Source organism: Aquarana catesbeiana, linkage group LG04 (genome assembly GCF_042186555.1).
Source record: "Aquarana catesbeiana isolate 2022-GZ linkage group LG04, ASM4218655v1, whole genome shotgun sequence".
Lineage (NCBI taxonomy): Eukaryota > Metazoa > Chordata > Amphibia > Anura > Ranidae > Aquarana > Aquarana catesbeiana.
Window position 1 is genome coordinate 581226214 of NC_133327.1, and position 14483 is coordinate 581240696.

Genomic DNA, 14483 nt, shown 5'->3' on the forward strand with positions numbered 1-14483 from the left:
TACTCGCCCTCTGTATGTGGCCAGGCTGTGGAAGTCTCACACATGTGGTATCGCCGTACTCAGGAGGAGCAGGAGAATCTATTTTGGGGTGTCATTTTTGGTATGTACATGCTATGTGGTAGAAATATTGTATAAATGGACAACTTTGTGTTAAAAAAAAAAAAGCGTTTTAACCACTTCCCGCCCGCCGGCCGTCATACAACATCCTTGACTTTGTGCGGAGATATCTGAATGATGGTTGCAGCTACAGGCATCATTCAGATATCAGCTTTTTCAGCCGGCGATTCCCTACAACATGAGAATGATCATAGCAGCTGTTCCACTGCTTGATCGTTCTTACGGGAGGCGAGAGGGACGTCCCCCCTTCCCGCCGCCTTGCGGTGCTTCTACCGACTCACCGCTACGATCGAAGCCAGGATCTTTTTTTTTTTTTTTTTTTTTTTAATTTCAGGCTTCCCAGCCTAGAGGTGAGATGTGGGGTCTTATTGATCCCATATCTCACTGTAAAGAGGACCTGTCATGCCATAGTCCTATTACAAGGATGTTTATATTCCTTGTAATAGGAATAAAAGTGGTCAAAATTTTTTTTTTTTTGGAAAAAAGCATCAAACTAAAATAAATAAAGTAAAATGAACAATAAAAAAAAAAAATTTTAAAGCGCCCCTGTCCCTGTGTGCTCGCATGCAGAAGCGAACGCATACGTAAGTCCCGCCCACATATGAAAACGGTGTTCAAACCACACATGTGAGGTATCGCTGCGATCGGTAGAGCGAGAGCAATAATTTTGGCCCTAGACCTCCTCTGTAACTCAAAACATGTAACCAGTAAAAAATTTTAAAGCGTCGCCTATGGGGATTTTTGAGTAGCAAAGTTTGGCGCCATTCCACAAGCGCGTGCAATTTTGAAGGGTGACATGTTGGGTATCTATTTACTCGGCGTAACTTCATCTTTCACATTATGCAAAAACATTGGGCTAACTTTACTGTTTTGGTTTTTGTAAAGCACAAAACAGTTTTTTTTCCAAAAAAACGCGTTAAAAAAATTGCTGCGCAAATACCGTGCGAGATAAAAAGTTGCAACGACCACCATTGTATTCTCTAGGGTCTTTGCTAAAAAAACATATATAATGTTTTGGGGTTCTAAATAATTTTCTAGCTAATAAATGATGATTTTTACATGTAGGAGAGAAATGTCAGAATTGGCCTGGGTGCTCCAGAACGCCTGAAGGTGCTCCCCTGCATGTTGGGCCTCTGTATGTGGCCACGCTGTGTAAAAGTCTCACACGTGGTATCACCATACTCGGGAGTAATAGCAGAATGTGTTTTGTGGTGTAATTTGTGGTATGCATATGCGGTCTGTGAGAAATACCCTGCTAATATGACAATTTTGTGGAAAAAAAAAAAAGTAAAAAAAAACCTTGATTTTGCAAAGAATTGTGGGAAAAAATGACAACTTCAAAAAACTCACCATGCATCTTTCTAAATACCTTGGAATGTCTTCTTTCCAAAAAGGGGTCATTTGGGGGGTATTGTACTTTTCTGGCATGTTAGGGTCTCAAGAAATGAGATAGGCCGTCAGTACTTCAGGTGTGATCAATTTTCAGATATTCGCACCATAGCTTTTGGACTCTATAACTTTCAAAAAGGCCAAATAATATCCACCAATTTGGGTTATTTTTACCAAAGATATGTAGCGGTATAAATTTTGGCCAAAATATATGAAGAAAAATTACTAATTTGCAAAATATTATAACAGAAATGAAGAAAAATGTATTTTTTTACAGATTTTTCGGTCTTTTTTCTTTTACGGCGCAAAAAATAAAGAACCCAGCAGTGATTAAATACCACCAAAAGAAAGCTCTATTTGTGTGAAAAAAGGACAAAAATTTCATAAAGATACAGTGTTGCATGACTGAGTAATTGTCATTCAAAATGTGAGAGCACCAAAAGCTGAAAATTGGTCTGGTTAGGAAGGGGGTTTAAGTGCCCAGTTGTCAAGTGGTTAAACAGAAGAAATTACGCCTTCTGGAGTGGCCCAGTTAGAGTCCTGACCTCAACCCGATTGAGATGCTGTGGCATGACCTCAAGAAAGCGATTCACACCAGACATCCCAAGAATATTGCTGAACTGAAACAGTTCTGTAAAGAGGAATGGTCAAGAATTACTCCTGACCATTGTGGATGTCTGATCTGCAACTACAGGAAACGTTTGTTGAAGGTGGATGAGAAAATCCGGACAGCCGCACACCGGGTACTCACTCACAGCTATGAGTAAGCACTTAGCATATGTGCGAAACGCGTTAGCTGATTGCCTGTACTTTTTTGCCAAGGTACCCTGTATTCTGTATGATTCTGATTTTACAATAAACATTTTTGGATAATATCTTCCCGGTGTGCGGCTGTCCAGATTTTCTCATCCACCTTCAACATGACTCAGCATTAGCCAACACCTGGGGCTCTTTACTCTCGGAGACAATCATTTGGTTTACACCTGGTTTGGATCTACACTTATGCGGTGAAAACTCTCTCGCTACAGGAAACGTTTGGTTGAAGTTATTGCTGCCAAAGGAGGTTCAACCAGTTATTAAATCCAAGGGTTCACATACTTTTTCCACCCACACTGTGAATGTTTACATGGTGTGTTCAATAAAAACATGGTAACATTTAATTCTTTGTGTGTTATTAAATTAAGCAGACTGTGATTGTCTATTGTTGTGACTTAGATCAAGATCAGATCACATTTTATGATCAATTTGTGCAGAAATCCATATCATTCCAAAAGGGTTCACATACTTTTTATTGCAACTGTATATCAACATGAATGGATATCAAAACATCAATATTAGAAAATGTATAAGGCAGCTCCAGACAGCATGAGGAGAGGGGCTTTATGTTGCTTTTTATCAAGGAATCTATAGACGTTTGTATTGCACCATGGACAAAAAAGTAAATTTTTGATAGTATGGTGCCAAAAGCTTTTTGAAAATAGTGTTTGTTCAAATGTCCCTAACCTCTTAACCACTCATAGTCCTTAACCACTAAAGGACAGAGCCTCGTTTTGAGATTTGGGTGTTTACAAGTTAAAATATTTTTTTTTTGTTAGAAAATTACTTAGAAAAAAAATATATAATGTTTTGGGGTTCTAACACCCTAGAGAATAAAATGGCGGTCATTGCAATACTTTGTCACATCGTATTTGCGCAGCGGTCTTACAAGTGTACTTTTTTGAAAAAAATACACTTTTTTTAATTAAAAAATAAGACCACAGTAAAGTTAGCCCAGATATTTTTTAATTTGTGAAAGATAATGTTACGCCGAGTAAATTGCTACCCAACATGTCACGCTTCAAAATTGCGCCCGCTCGTGGAATGGCGACAAACTTTTACCCTTAAGAATCTCCATAGGCGATGTTTATAAACTTCTACAGGTTGCATGTTTTGAGTTACAGAGGAGGTCTAGGGCTAGAATTATTGCTCTCGCTCTAACAATCGCGGTGATACCTCACATGTTTGAACAACGTTTTCATATGCAGGTGCTGCTCACGTATGCGTTCCCTTCTCGGTTCTGCGGGGTGCGTTAAAAATGATTTCTTTTTTTCTTATTTAATTTACTTTTTATTTTTACAGTGTAGATCTCATATTTACACTAAAATGCAATAAAAAAATTTAAAAAGTTTGAAAAAAATGTTTTTTTTAAAAATGTCCCTTTAAGAGCTATGGGCGGAAGTGACACTTTGACGTCGCTTCCGCCCTGCAATGGTATGGAGCCGAGCGGGGGCCATCTTCCCCCTCAGTTAGCTCCATACCACAGACCGAGAAGGATCCGATTGCCTCCGCCACTACCGACGGCTCCGATAAGCGTTGGAGGACACCAGAGCGGGGCGGGAGGGGGGCCCTCTCCCGCCACCGATAAGTGATCTTTCAGCGAATCCGCCGCAGAGACCACTTTCATCTGAAAGCAGACTGCCCGCTGAAGAAGAGGATACTGGGGTTATGGCAGCTAGCTGCTGCCATAACGATATTCCTCTTCAAACAGCCGACTTTTAACAACGGCAGGAGGTCAGCAAGTGGTTAAAGCGGAACTACACTGCATCTGAGCACCACACACCAAAAATGCTATTCAATTAATTTTTAATATTCCAAGCAACACCCCCCCCCCCATTCATCCATGTTCTCTATGCTTTATTTTGCTGAGAAATCACTTTGAAAAACAATCCCTAGCATTTCTGGCCATGGCCATCTTGAGTAAGAGCAGATGATTGCCCTTAGCTCAGGCATGCAGGCAGGAGGGTGTGCCCCTCCTCCCCTCCTGAAGACTCCTGGTATGTATGACTTTATTTGCCTAGGCCTGGAGACCAGGAAGTAACTGAATAAATGTAAATACAGTTTAAAATTAGTACATATGATATACTTTCCAATCTATTTATTAATGTTAGCAGCATAAGGATTAAAACTAGCCAATGTTGATTAAGAAAGTGAAGTTACGCTTTAATGTGAATCAAACCTACTATTAAAACCATACCAGACAAAATAAAAAGCACTCTCCAATAGAGATGGAAAGGCCTAAAAAAAACTATGGAAAAACATGAAAAAAATATGTTTATTTCCCCAATTTTTCAAACACCATTTTTTCTGGAAAAATTGGAAAAAAGTGTGGAATATGTTCTTTTACAATGATAAATAATATATATATGACATGGTATTCAAACAATATAACATGAATACCTTAATGAAAGATTTCTGAGATTAAGGGGTTGATTTACCAAAACTGGAGAGTGCAAAATCTGGTGCAGCTCTGCATAGGAACCAATCAGCGAAAGGTCCCTTTCACACGGACACCTCTGTAAAGCGGCTCAGCTGGAGATCTCTCTGCTGATCCCTGCTGATCCCTGCTGAGCAGGCGGACAACAGGTCCGTGTCCACACTCCTATATGGGGCAAATGGATGGAAACGGACTGCCTGTTGCCATCCGATCTGCCACACGGATGGAGAATAGGACCACCATTCGTCTGTTTTTTGGCAGACAGGATAAGATCGGATGGTGGCACTCCATAGAAGAGACTGCAGGGTCCAATCAGGTCCGTCTAAAAAAACTGACAGGCAGATCTGATTGGATCGCTTGTGTTAAAGGGACCTATTTTTTTTTTTGTCAAAGCTTAATTGAACAAGCTGAAGTTTTAAGCTAATCTGCTACCATGCACCAGATTTTGCACTCTCCAGTTTTAGTAAATCAACCCCTTTACGTAAAGTCTTACATTATTGTAAGTTCTCTCAGCTGAAGACCAGCAAATCCTGGCATACAAATCAAGTAACACTGTACTTCTTAATCTCTCAAATGAGAGAAATATGGATTTCAAATACACAATGCCTTCATTTTTAGAGAAAATTATACCTGGAAATTGGGAGAACATTGATCAAGCTCTTCACAGAGCAATACAGTATATGCTTTTGGATCAGCATTGTCGATGACTGAAAATGCATATTGGCAGGAAGCTTTTATATTATTATGAGGGGGGGGGGGGGGCTGTTTACTTGTTCTCATGTATAGTTGAAAGGTTCTTAACAGGAACTGTTCTTGGTATCTATTGAGCCTGCTCTGGGCTTGATGACATCAGGACTCAAGACTGCTGGAGCATGGGGATGCAGGAGCTGCAGGGACCAGTATTGTGTGGGGAGGATCGGGTAAGTATATCTCCCCCTAGACAAAAATGAACAAATAACCCATGTGGGCACAGCTCCACTGCAGGGGAAAATGTTTCTTGGCCCAGAGTTCAGCTTTAAGTAGTTTTTTTTTCCTTTTTCATTTGTTTCTTCTTCTTCCTTTAGGACTTTAGTATGGAATGTGGAATATGCTATGCGTACAGATTGGACTCTGCCATTCCAGACCAGGTGTGTGATGATCTGCACTGCGGGCAGCCCTTTCACCAAGCCTGTCTATACGAGGTAAGAATTTGGTATTGCTTAGACTAGATCTCTGTAGCTGGAACTAATCAGGGTGATGATACTTCATAAAAGAAAAGATGCCGTGTATTAATTGTCTCTCTATCCAGGAACCATCACTGAACTGAACAACTTAAGCACAGCTTGATGTACCAAACAGGAAAAGAAAAATGTCCTTACCCCCCTTTCCTATTGCTCATAGCATATACTCATCAGGATATGTGACATATTGGCACATCCTGACAAGTGTAATCAGCATCTTTCTGGGAATATGCACTTAAGGCTTGCAGTCTAGCTCTGAGATTGGGCTGTTATAAACATCTGCAGATTGTGGAACGTTTCCAGCAAGCCATTAACAGTAGTGACCACTGTCATTAAACATACAGATTACATGAGAAAGCCAGGCATCACAGTGGCTAAGTGGTTAGCACTCTTGTCTTATTATGCTGGCTTTTTTGGATATCTGATGAGTTTGATTCTCTAGTGCCTGCAAAGGCATCTTTTATACACTTTAACGTGCTTCTACATGCCAATTGGGGTGTAGAGCTTGTGTCTATATTGTTAGGTTTACTGTCTAGTGCCCCTTTCCCATCTGTGGGCAAGAACAAATTAAAATGTTGTATGCATTTTGTAAAATGTCTTGCAGCTTATGTACACTCTGCATACAATATTTGTAGTTTAAATGTTCTGCTCCTGTTGAAACATCATTGTTCTCATAAGCGAATAGGGGAGCACTGAGTGGTACAGTGTCAAAATCATCCAGAAACGGTGGTCACTGTTCATAAGTAGGAAGAGCTTGGTGAGAGTGATGAATGCTCATCAGAGTACAGTGTTCAAGAGGAATTCTAACATAATTGAAATGCTGCTGATTGGATTGTTACTAAACAAAGATGCCTAATCATTTGCAAGGCTGCCATTTATCTGGGAAATCCCACTTAGCATGTCTGTTACATAGGTAGCAATGATTACACTTTAGTAATAGCTGTATTATTAAAGAATGAAGTGTTTGGGCAAATTACTGTAATCTTATTGGATAAACGTTTTCTAAGGTTCATACCTCTGTGTTTAAAACAATGGTCTCTTCAGCAGTCTGACCTACCCCCTGCTTAGTCATAACTACACCTGAGCAAGGAATGTGTGTGTTGCTGTTTGCAAAGCTGTAGCACTGAAATAGTGGGTTTAGGTATGTGGTGTCAGCAGAAATGAATGAACTTCCACCCGTGCAACCCAGCCAATCAAAATGGCCAAAGATTGGGAACCCAGAGGAAGAGCAGTCGAAGATGTCAGCGGCCATAGAGGGTGCTCCAGGACTTCATCACTGGAGTGGAGGCGTTTGTCTGTGTCCGCTCTGCATAAGTGGAAAGGACACAGACCAGCCATCCGTCTACTTAGCAGGGATCAACAGACAGATTCCCTGCTGAGCAGGTGGACTGCAACAGAGCCCACCCTATGTGTAAGAGGCCACAAAACTGAATTAAGAGTCTGTGATCAAACAAAACTTAATTTGAACACATACAAATCTGTGATCAAGTCCATCAACCAAATTGTGCTTAAAAAACAATTATTATCTTCATGCTCTTCCACACGAGTTCCACCACCACTGTTAAACTCGGCCTCTTACCGCTAATATAGACCTCCAAATTATAGGTAGGTCTAGAGTCGCTCAATCAGAGGGATACTGCAGAATTAAACTCAATCATATTATGCAATGAGAATTGTACTTTCTTTGCTGAACCTGTTATGATGTGAGGCAAGGATGTGACTAAATGACAGTTCGCTGACATTCTTGGCTACCTAATGGCATGGTTGTTGCAGTATCCCTCTGGTGTGGATTCTGCAACTTTAGACCTACCTATAATTTGGAGGTCTAAATTGGCAGTAAAAGGTAGAGTTTAACAGTGATGGTAGAACTTGTGTGGGAGAGCATGAAGATAATAATTGTTTTTTAAGCACAATTTGGTTATGGACTTGATCACAGATTTTTATTTATGTTTAAATTAAATTTTGTTTGATTACAAATTCTTAATTTATGTTTATCTTACATTTTTGCTTTGTATTGCTTTAAACAGACGGCGCAACAAATAAGTGATACTTATAAGAGTGGTTAACTGCATCTTTTGGGTTTTTATTTTTGTCTGTTCCCATGTTTGGTATTTTTTCACTACTTAACAAGATAGATCACCTTATAGGCAGTGATATCATTTCACAAAAGCAGAATATGTGCTCTATTTACCTTCATGTGTGTTGTAAATTATTTTGCGTAAAGTGTTAATAAACCCACAACATTAAAATCAGTCTGTATATGCAGTAAAGCATGCTTGTTATACTCACTGTGGAACCTAAGGGGTTATTCCTCTGCATTGTGTAAAAAGGCTGTTTGATCCTGTATGCACAGATCCTCCGCTTCTTCCACTGACTCCAAAACATGTCGGAATAATACAGTTACTGGGGTCAGGCTGCACATGCTCAGTTTGGGGTGTATTGCTAGAGAGTGATCAACACTGTCCAGACAGAGGGTCAGGGGTCCTTGATCCTGATAAGACCGCTCAGTGCAGTATGAAAGCTCCTCTTACAAGCTTTGCCCACGAACTGATAGAGGTCACAAGACGGCTATATACTGCTGATGAGAAAAGGTATTTAGTAGTTCGTATTTACTAAAACTTTTGCATTTCCATGTTCTGTGTACTGTGGGAGACCAGATATTTAATTTACCAAAGGTGTTAATGCATATATTTACTCAATTTACTGCATGCATGTTATATTGGTATTTTGTTTGTAAAAGTCAATTTGCAAATATTATTTCATTGATTTTCGCTCCTAAAACTATTGCTGGTATTAAAGAGGTTGCAAACCCAATAAAAAAAATAAACCCCTGTAAGACAGAGGCATAATGAACTAGTATGCATTGCATACCATCTCATTATGAAATACTCACCTTAGAATGAAGTCCTGCAGCGGCGCCCGCACACCGCTGACGCAGCTGACCTCTTCCCTGGTGTTTCTTCTGTATTCACGAGCTCTGGCGCTGTGATTGGCCGGAGCTGCGATGACATCACACCCACACGCGGGAGCCGCCGGGTCACGGCACAGGGCCCTGACAAAAACGGCACAGTCGGCTGTTCCTCAGAGCACATGTGTCTGATGTCATGAGTGGCGTAAATAGTAAATAACTCTTAAACGGTGCAAGTTTAAGAGATATTTACAGTACCTACAGGTAAGCTTTATTATACTTACCTGTAGGTACAATTAAACAAGGAGACTTTACTTCCTCTTTATTGAATTTCTACAAGGTGAATATAAAATATATATATATATATATATATATATATATATATATATATATATAGCATTACAAGAAGAAAACCCATTCCATACCAATGTGGTATTTATCTGCAAATATTATCAAAATATTCAGTTACAAATTGATCTGTTAGATGTCATGTGCAATTAAGATTCAATAAAACACATTTATATATTATTTTATTGTAAATTGGCACTATTGTGTGTGTTTCACTTACGTAAAGTAACTATAGAGTGTGGTTATGCCTAGAGTGGAAAAAAAATGTGTCACACAATGAGAGAAAGAAGTTTCTTCAGCAGCTTTTATTATATCTGGGTCAGCAATACAAAGGAACAAGTGTTTTGATGGCAATAAGAAAGCAAGTTTGTATTTCATTTGAGATAGGAGCAAACAGTGCAGGAATATTTTAAAAAGGTGTGATTTTAATGGAAAAAAAACACATCTCGCTCACATCAAGCAAAGTATCTTAGGTCACAGGAATTGTCCACAGATCAGTGTGACAAGTAGCTACAAAGTTTGAAGATTGTGGCCAGGTTGTGTCTGCGGCCACTGTGAAGCCTTGCAGAGATGAGGAAATTCTGTGCAATAAGGGCAATGTGTTCCAGGGCTCTGCCCCTTTTATTAAGCTTGCTTGCTATGGTCTCAGCAGGTGCTGACATTTGGTGGAAGGAAGGAATGGAAATCCTGAGCTTTGTGAGTAAAGCAAGCAGCAGTGGACTTGGTTTTATTTTTCCATTTAAAATTATTCCTTTTTAACATAACATGACATGACGTGCAATGCACACTAAAACACCTTGAACTTACAGATTTAGGCTATATTAATTGGTACCATTTTAATCATTATTGCTAAAATACGTGAACAATATTAATAAATCCACTAGAAGTTGACTCTTGTGTTTGTTTGTTTTTGTCTCTTTAGTGGTTAAACTCATTGCCCTCAAGCAGACAGAGCTTTAATATTATATATGGAGAATGTCCTTACTGCAGCAAGGTAAGCTGATTTTTATGTTTATATGAGCTCCCGTGTTTTTGCTTTTATATAAAAAAGAGGGGGATCCAAAGAAATAACCCTTTGTGAAAAAAAATTTATATATTTTTTTATTCAATAAATTAGTGTATACAGCAAGCTGCTAGTGCCTGTTTCCAAGCAGAAGCCAGTTTGTTAAAGTGATCATTGACTGAAATGTGAGCTATTCACATAATTTGGCTTTGCATGTGTGTCAGTTTACAGTTACTGTAAATCACTGGCTTCTTCTGCTCCACTATTTTAACATTTTTACACAAAAATATTTTGAGGGGATTTCATAGAGGGTGTACTGCTTCCTTTAGACTTCAATGGGCTGCAATACGTACATGTATCTGTTGGAGACCAGCATGAAGGTGCACTCCCTCCCCAGCCAATGCGTTTATCACACGGACAGGCGCATAGCCTGGGTTTTCCTACTAGGGTGGTGGAGACTAGTTCTCCATCAGGTCTGCCTTGCCTTTGACAGCGCACAGCAATAGGTGGATCCCTTAGCTGCTCTTCAGTCTGAAATCGGCTTTGGAATCTGCCCAGTGTCATTCGCTGTCAATCAAAAGTAAAGCAGACCTGATGGGGAACTGTTCTCTCAGTTCCATCCATCAGGTGCTGTGGCCCTAGTTCCTGATAGGGGAACTATCAGGTTCACCCCCAATAACACAAGTAATTTCCTAAATATGGACGTTACCATATATGGGTAATGAGATTATCTGTATCCCCCGCCCTTAGTTTACATTCAGCTTTGGGCCAGGGAATTTTCTGTCCAACAGCTGAACAAGGCTAGGAATAGAGCCTTGTGCAGGAAGCTGTCACGTTCATGACATGCCCCACTCTGAGCGCTGGTGTACTTCTTTATACCAACTCAGGGCTGGTTTTAACTACAGCCAGTTTCCTTATCTGTGTACTGGTGGTAATTCTTTAAGAATCTGCTGCAGCCTGTAGCTTCAAGTGACGATAAAACTACCTAAATTTGGTGCACATGTCAATATTAAAACGTTTTGTTTTTGTTTTGGCTAAAATAGGGAAGGGTGTGCCAGCTTTTTACTGCTGTCTGAGGTATCACTAAGAGATTGCCCCTCACTTCTAGTCTGATTACTATTTTGGCAATCAAATAGGAAGTAAGGGGAAACCCCAATGGGGACAAAGTCAGCAATAATAATACAGTTTTATAGTGCAGCAGAGCAAGGCTAGAACACTGTAATTTTTTTTTATTGGTGACTGTGTCCCTCCCTTCACATCACGGTGACCTTTTCATTGCAGGTTTCCTGACGGTGACAACAGTGGACCATGACTGCATAATGCATGTTACAATGGCCACTTGTAGTCTCCATCAGAAGACCGTGTGACGACATAGAAACACAGCTGAGAGACAAGGACAGAGAATATTATCAGCCCATACAAAGTGTCAGGATAACAGGATCACCAGGGTTTATTTATTAAAGCTGCAGATTTAATTACCGGTATATTAAAACTAACATTGACATGTTAAAGCACATATACTGTATGTTAATTATTGTGTTTACATATACTATAAACAGTAACAAACACTAGGGAGAGAATTAAACTGATTGTTCATGTATAAAAAATGCAATACCGGTGCCTTTATTTTTTTAATTTAGTATGATTGTATACATTGGCATTGAATTAATGTTGACTCTGTTAAAATAATTATTCTTGTTTTGTAGCCTATCACTCTGAAGCTGCTTAACAAGACATTCTGAATCTTCATTTGGCCGGATAAGAAGCACACACTTAATGGTTTATTACAAGCCATATATTGCACAGTAGATCATCAGTATAAGGACTGGAATTGCAAGTCCATATTTATAGATATCTTTCCAATTCTGGTGCTGGGAACTGGGGTCCTCTAAAGGAACTTCCCTTTCTTCCCAGTAGGTCTTGCCTTTCCAATACTGTCGCTGAGAATTAGGGTCCTTTAAAGGATCTTCCCGGGAGGTCGTGCCTTTGCAATACTGGGGCTGAGAATTGGGGTCCTCTAAGGGAGCTTCCGTTTCTTCCCAGCAGGCTTTGCCTTTTTGATGAATTGGTTTTCTGCTGAGAGAAAGTTCGTAGTTGGGTGAAGTGTGACCATTGTCTGTTCCCTGAATAAAAATAAAACCGTTAAATGCGACTCTGTATTTTGTTATGTAAACTGTTTACAATACATTAAAGCTGTAAAAATACTGTACATGTAGTGCTGGCCTCATTACTGGAAGTATATGACCGAAGTACCCATGTTCCCATTATTTCTCTAACTACATTGCACACAATAGGAGACTTATAACTAGATTTGCTATGATCCCAGTCTTTCATTCATAAGAGCCATTTAAAGTGTATGTCAGGACAAAATAAAAATATATGCAGTACATCTCTACAATATATGTACATTTCCCTATATTCGATATTTAAAAACTGAGCACTCATTGAGACAACAGCAAGTGAACAGGACAGCTCTGAATTCCTAACAGTATCAACATTTATTTTTTATTTTTAGTGCTTATTGAACAGATATAACAAAACACTTTCAGTTGTATATTTTAACCACATCCCGCTCGGCCTATAGCAGAATGACGGCCGCAGCGGTAATCAGTTATCCTGACTGGGCACCATATGACAACCAGCAGGATAAGCCGCTTGTGCATGGCGATCAGTGGGGTGGTGTGTTGGTCCAACATACAGCATCTCCAATCTAGGTAAAGAGACTATGATGTAGGTTCTTTACCATGTGATCAGCTGTGTCCATTCACAGCTGATCACAAGCTAACCAGGAAGTGCCGTTTATCGGCTTTCCTCCATTTGCACTGACAAGATGTGGGTAGAGGGATACAGATCAGCGGCTCTCCTGACAAGGGGTGGTGTGCGCTGATAATCAACTCATTGATTATAAGTGCAGACCCATCAACTATGCCCAGTAATGTCAATCAGTGCCCACCTGTCCCTGTGATGCCTGTCAGTGCTGCCCATCATTGCCACATATTAGTGCCCATCAATGAAGGAGAAAACTTATTTACAACATTTTATAAGAGAAACAAACAAAAAAATTTTTTTTTCAAAAGTTTCTATAATAACTGTGGACAAGGGAAATTTTTTTGGGGGGGTGCCAGCAAACAAAGAAGTAGTAATTTCAATACTCCACAATAGGTATAAAAAAATAACAAGGTTTTTATTACATACAAGGACATCATTAAAAAGTCTTGGTATAAGTTATGTGCACATGTACAAAGAAACATCTAAAGTTCAAAACAGTTGACAACATTTAGTCACTCAGCAGTAGCATTGGAGTGATTGTCCCAACATGTTTCCCTGCTCTGGGCTCATCGGGGGATGTTCAGGAAAAACCGTCACTGGGTAGTGCACATAAGACGACGCCAGATAGGGCCCAAAAAAATTGTTCGGCTGGAATCTAACCAAGAGAATAGTGCAGGAAATAGTAAATGAAATGTTGAAAAATTGCAAAGTCCTAGGTGAAAGGTAACTCCACTATAGAAAAATAATTCTAGTGAAGGGTAATGAGGAACAGGGACTGGGAAGGGGAATAGGGAAAGGATGGCAAATGACAAGGGAGTTGGGAAGGGGAGGGGAAGAAAAAAGTAATGGGGGGGGGGGTGGTAAATGTGCTGGGTGGAGAGATGAAGGGGAGGGGTGATGAGTGATAAAAAAGTGTGGATGGTGATAGATAAGAGGGTTAGCATCTGAGAACCGGATGGAAACCATGGGCAAAAGTGATTGCAGATAATGTATAAGTATAAAGTGGTAATATATGCCGGGGGAAAACGTAGCTTACTTACTTGGACAAAAACAATAATTGGAGCAGAGCCAAGGGTGCCTAGACTGTAGACTGGGGTCTATAGAGGGGAATCTATAATAAGTTACTGCAGAGAGTGAAATAAAGATTTTTAAATTAGGTATAAGTTACATGAATCTAGATTTGAAAACAGATACAGGGAGAATAAATAGTTCATATTGATGGTTACAATAATAGAAGATAGGTTATCTTATATATAGAGGTGACCATATGCCTGCTTCAGATCACCTGCCCCCCTCAATTAATGGGGAGGTAAAGTTACTAACACAGGTGGCAGCAGGTAGTATAATTGAAAAAATGAACTAAATTTTAGAGCATAGTAGAAAACTGCAATAATGCACCATAAGGTTGGAAATAAGGAAGAGGTTTTCATGTAAAATTTTACCTTGTATACAGCAGTTTCGTGGCACAGCCACCCT

The 14483-nt window shown here is 39.7% G+C and overlaps 2 protein-coding genes across 5 annotated transcripts in view; one reads left to right on the forward strand and one right to left on the reverse strand.

The window, feature by feature from the left end:
* FANCL (FA complementation group L) overlaps positions 1 to 12447 on the forward strand; it is a 235619-nt gene extending 223172 nt beyond the window's left edge. For all 3 annotated transcript variants that reach the window (XR_012243984.1, XM_073628117.1, XM_073628116.1), the window contains 3 exons: positions 5824 to 5940; positions 10158 to 10229; positions 11945 to 12447. Coding sequence is in view for 2 of the 3 variants with exons in the window: in XM_073628117.1 (XP_073484218.1) it covers positions 5824 to 5940; positions 10158 to 10229; positions 11945 to 11980 (225 nt within the window). In the remaining variant the exon portion in view is untranslated. The remainder of the gene's footprint in view (positions 1 to 5823; positions 5941 to 10157; positions 10230 to 11944) is intronic.
* VRK2 (VRK serine/threonine kinase 2) overlaps positions 9526 to 14483 on the reverse strand; it is a 205847-nt gene continuing 200889 nt past the window's right edge. For both annotated transcript variants that reach the window (XM_073628115.1, XM_073628114.1), the window contains exon 14: positions 9526 to 12361. In XM_073628115.1, coding sequence (XP_073484216.1) covers positions 12023 to 12361 — 339 coding nt within the window. In that variant the 3' untranslated portion in view covers positions 9526 to 12022. The remainder of the gene's footprint in view (positions 12362 to 14483) is intronic.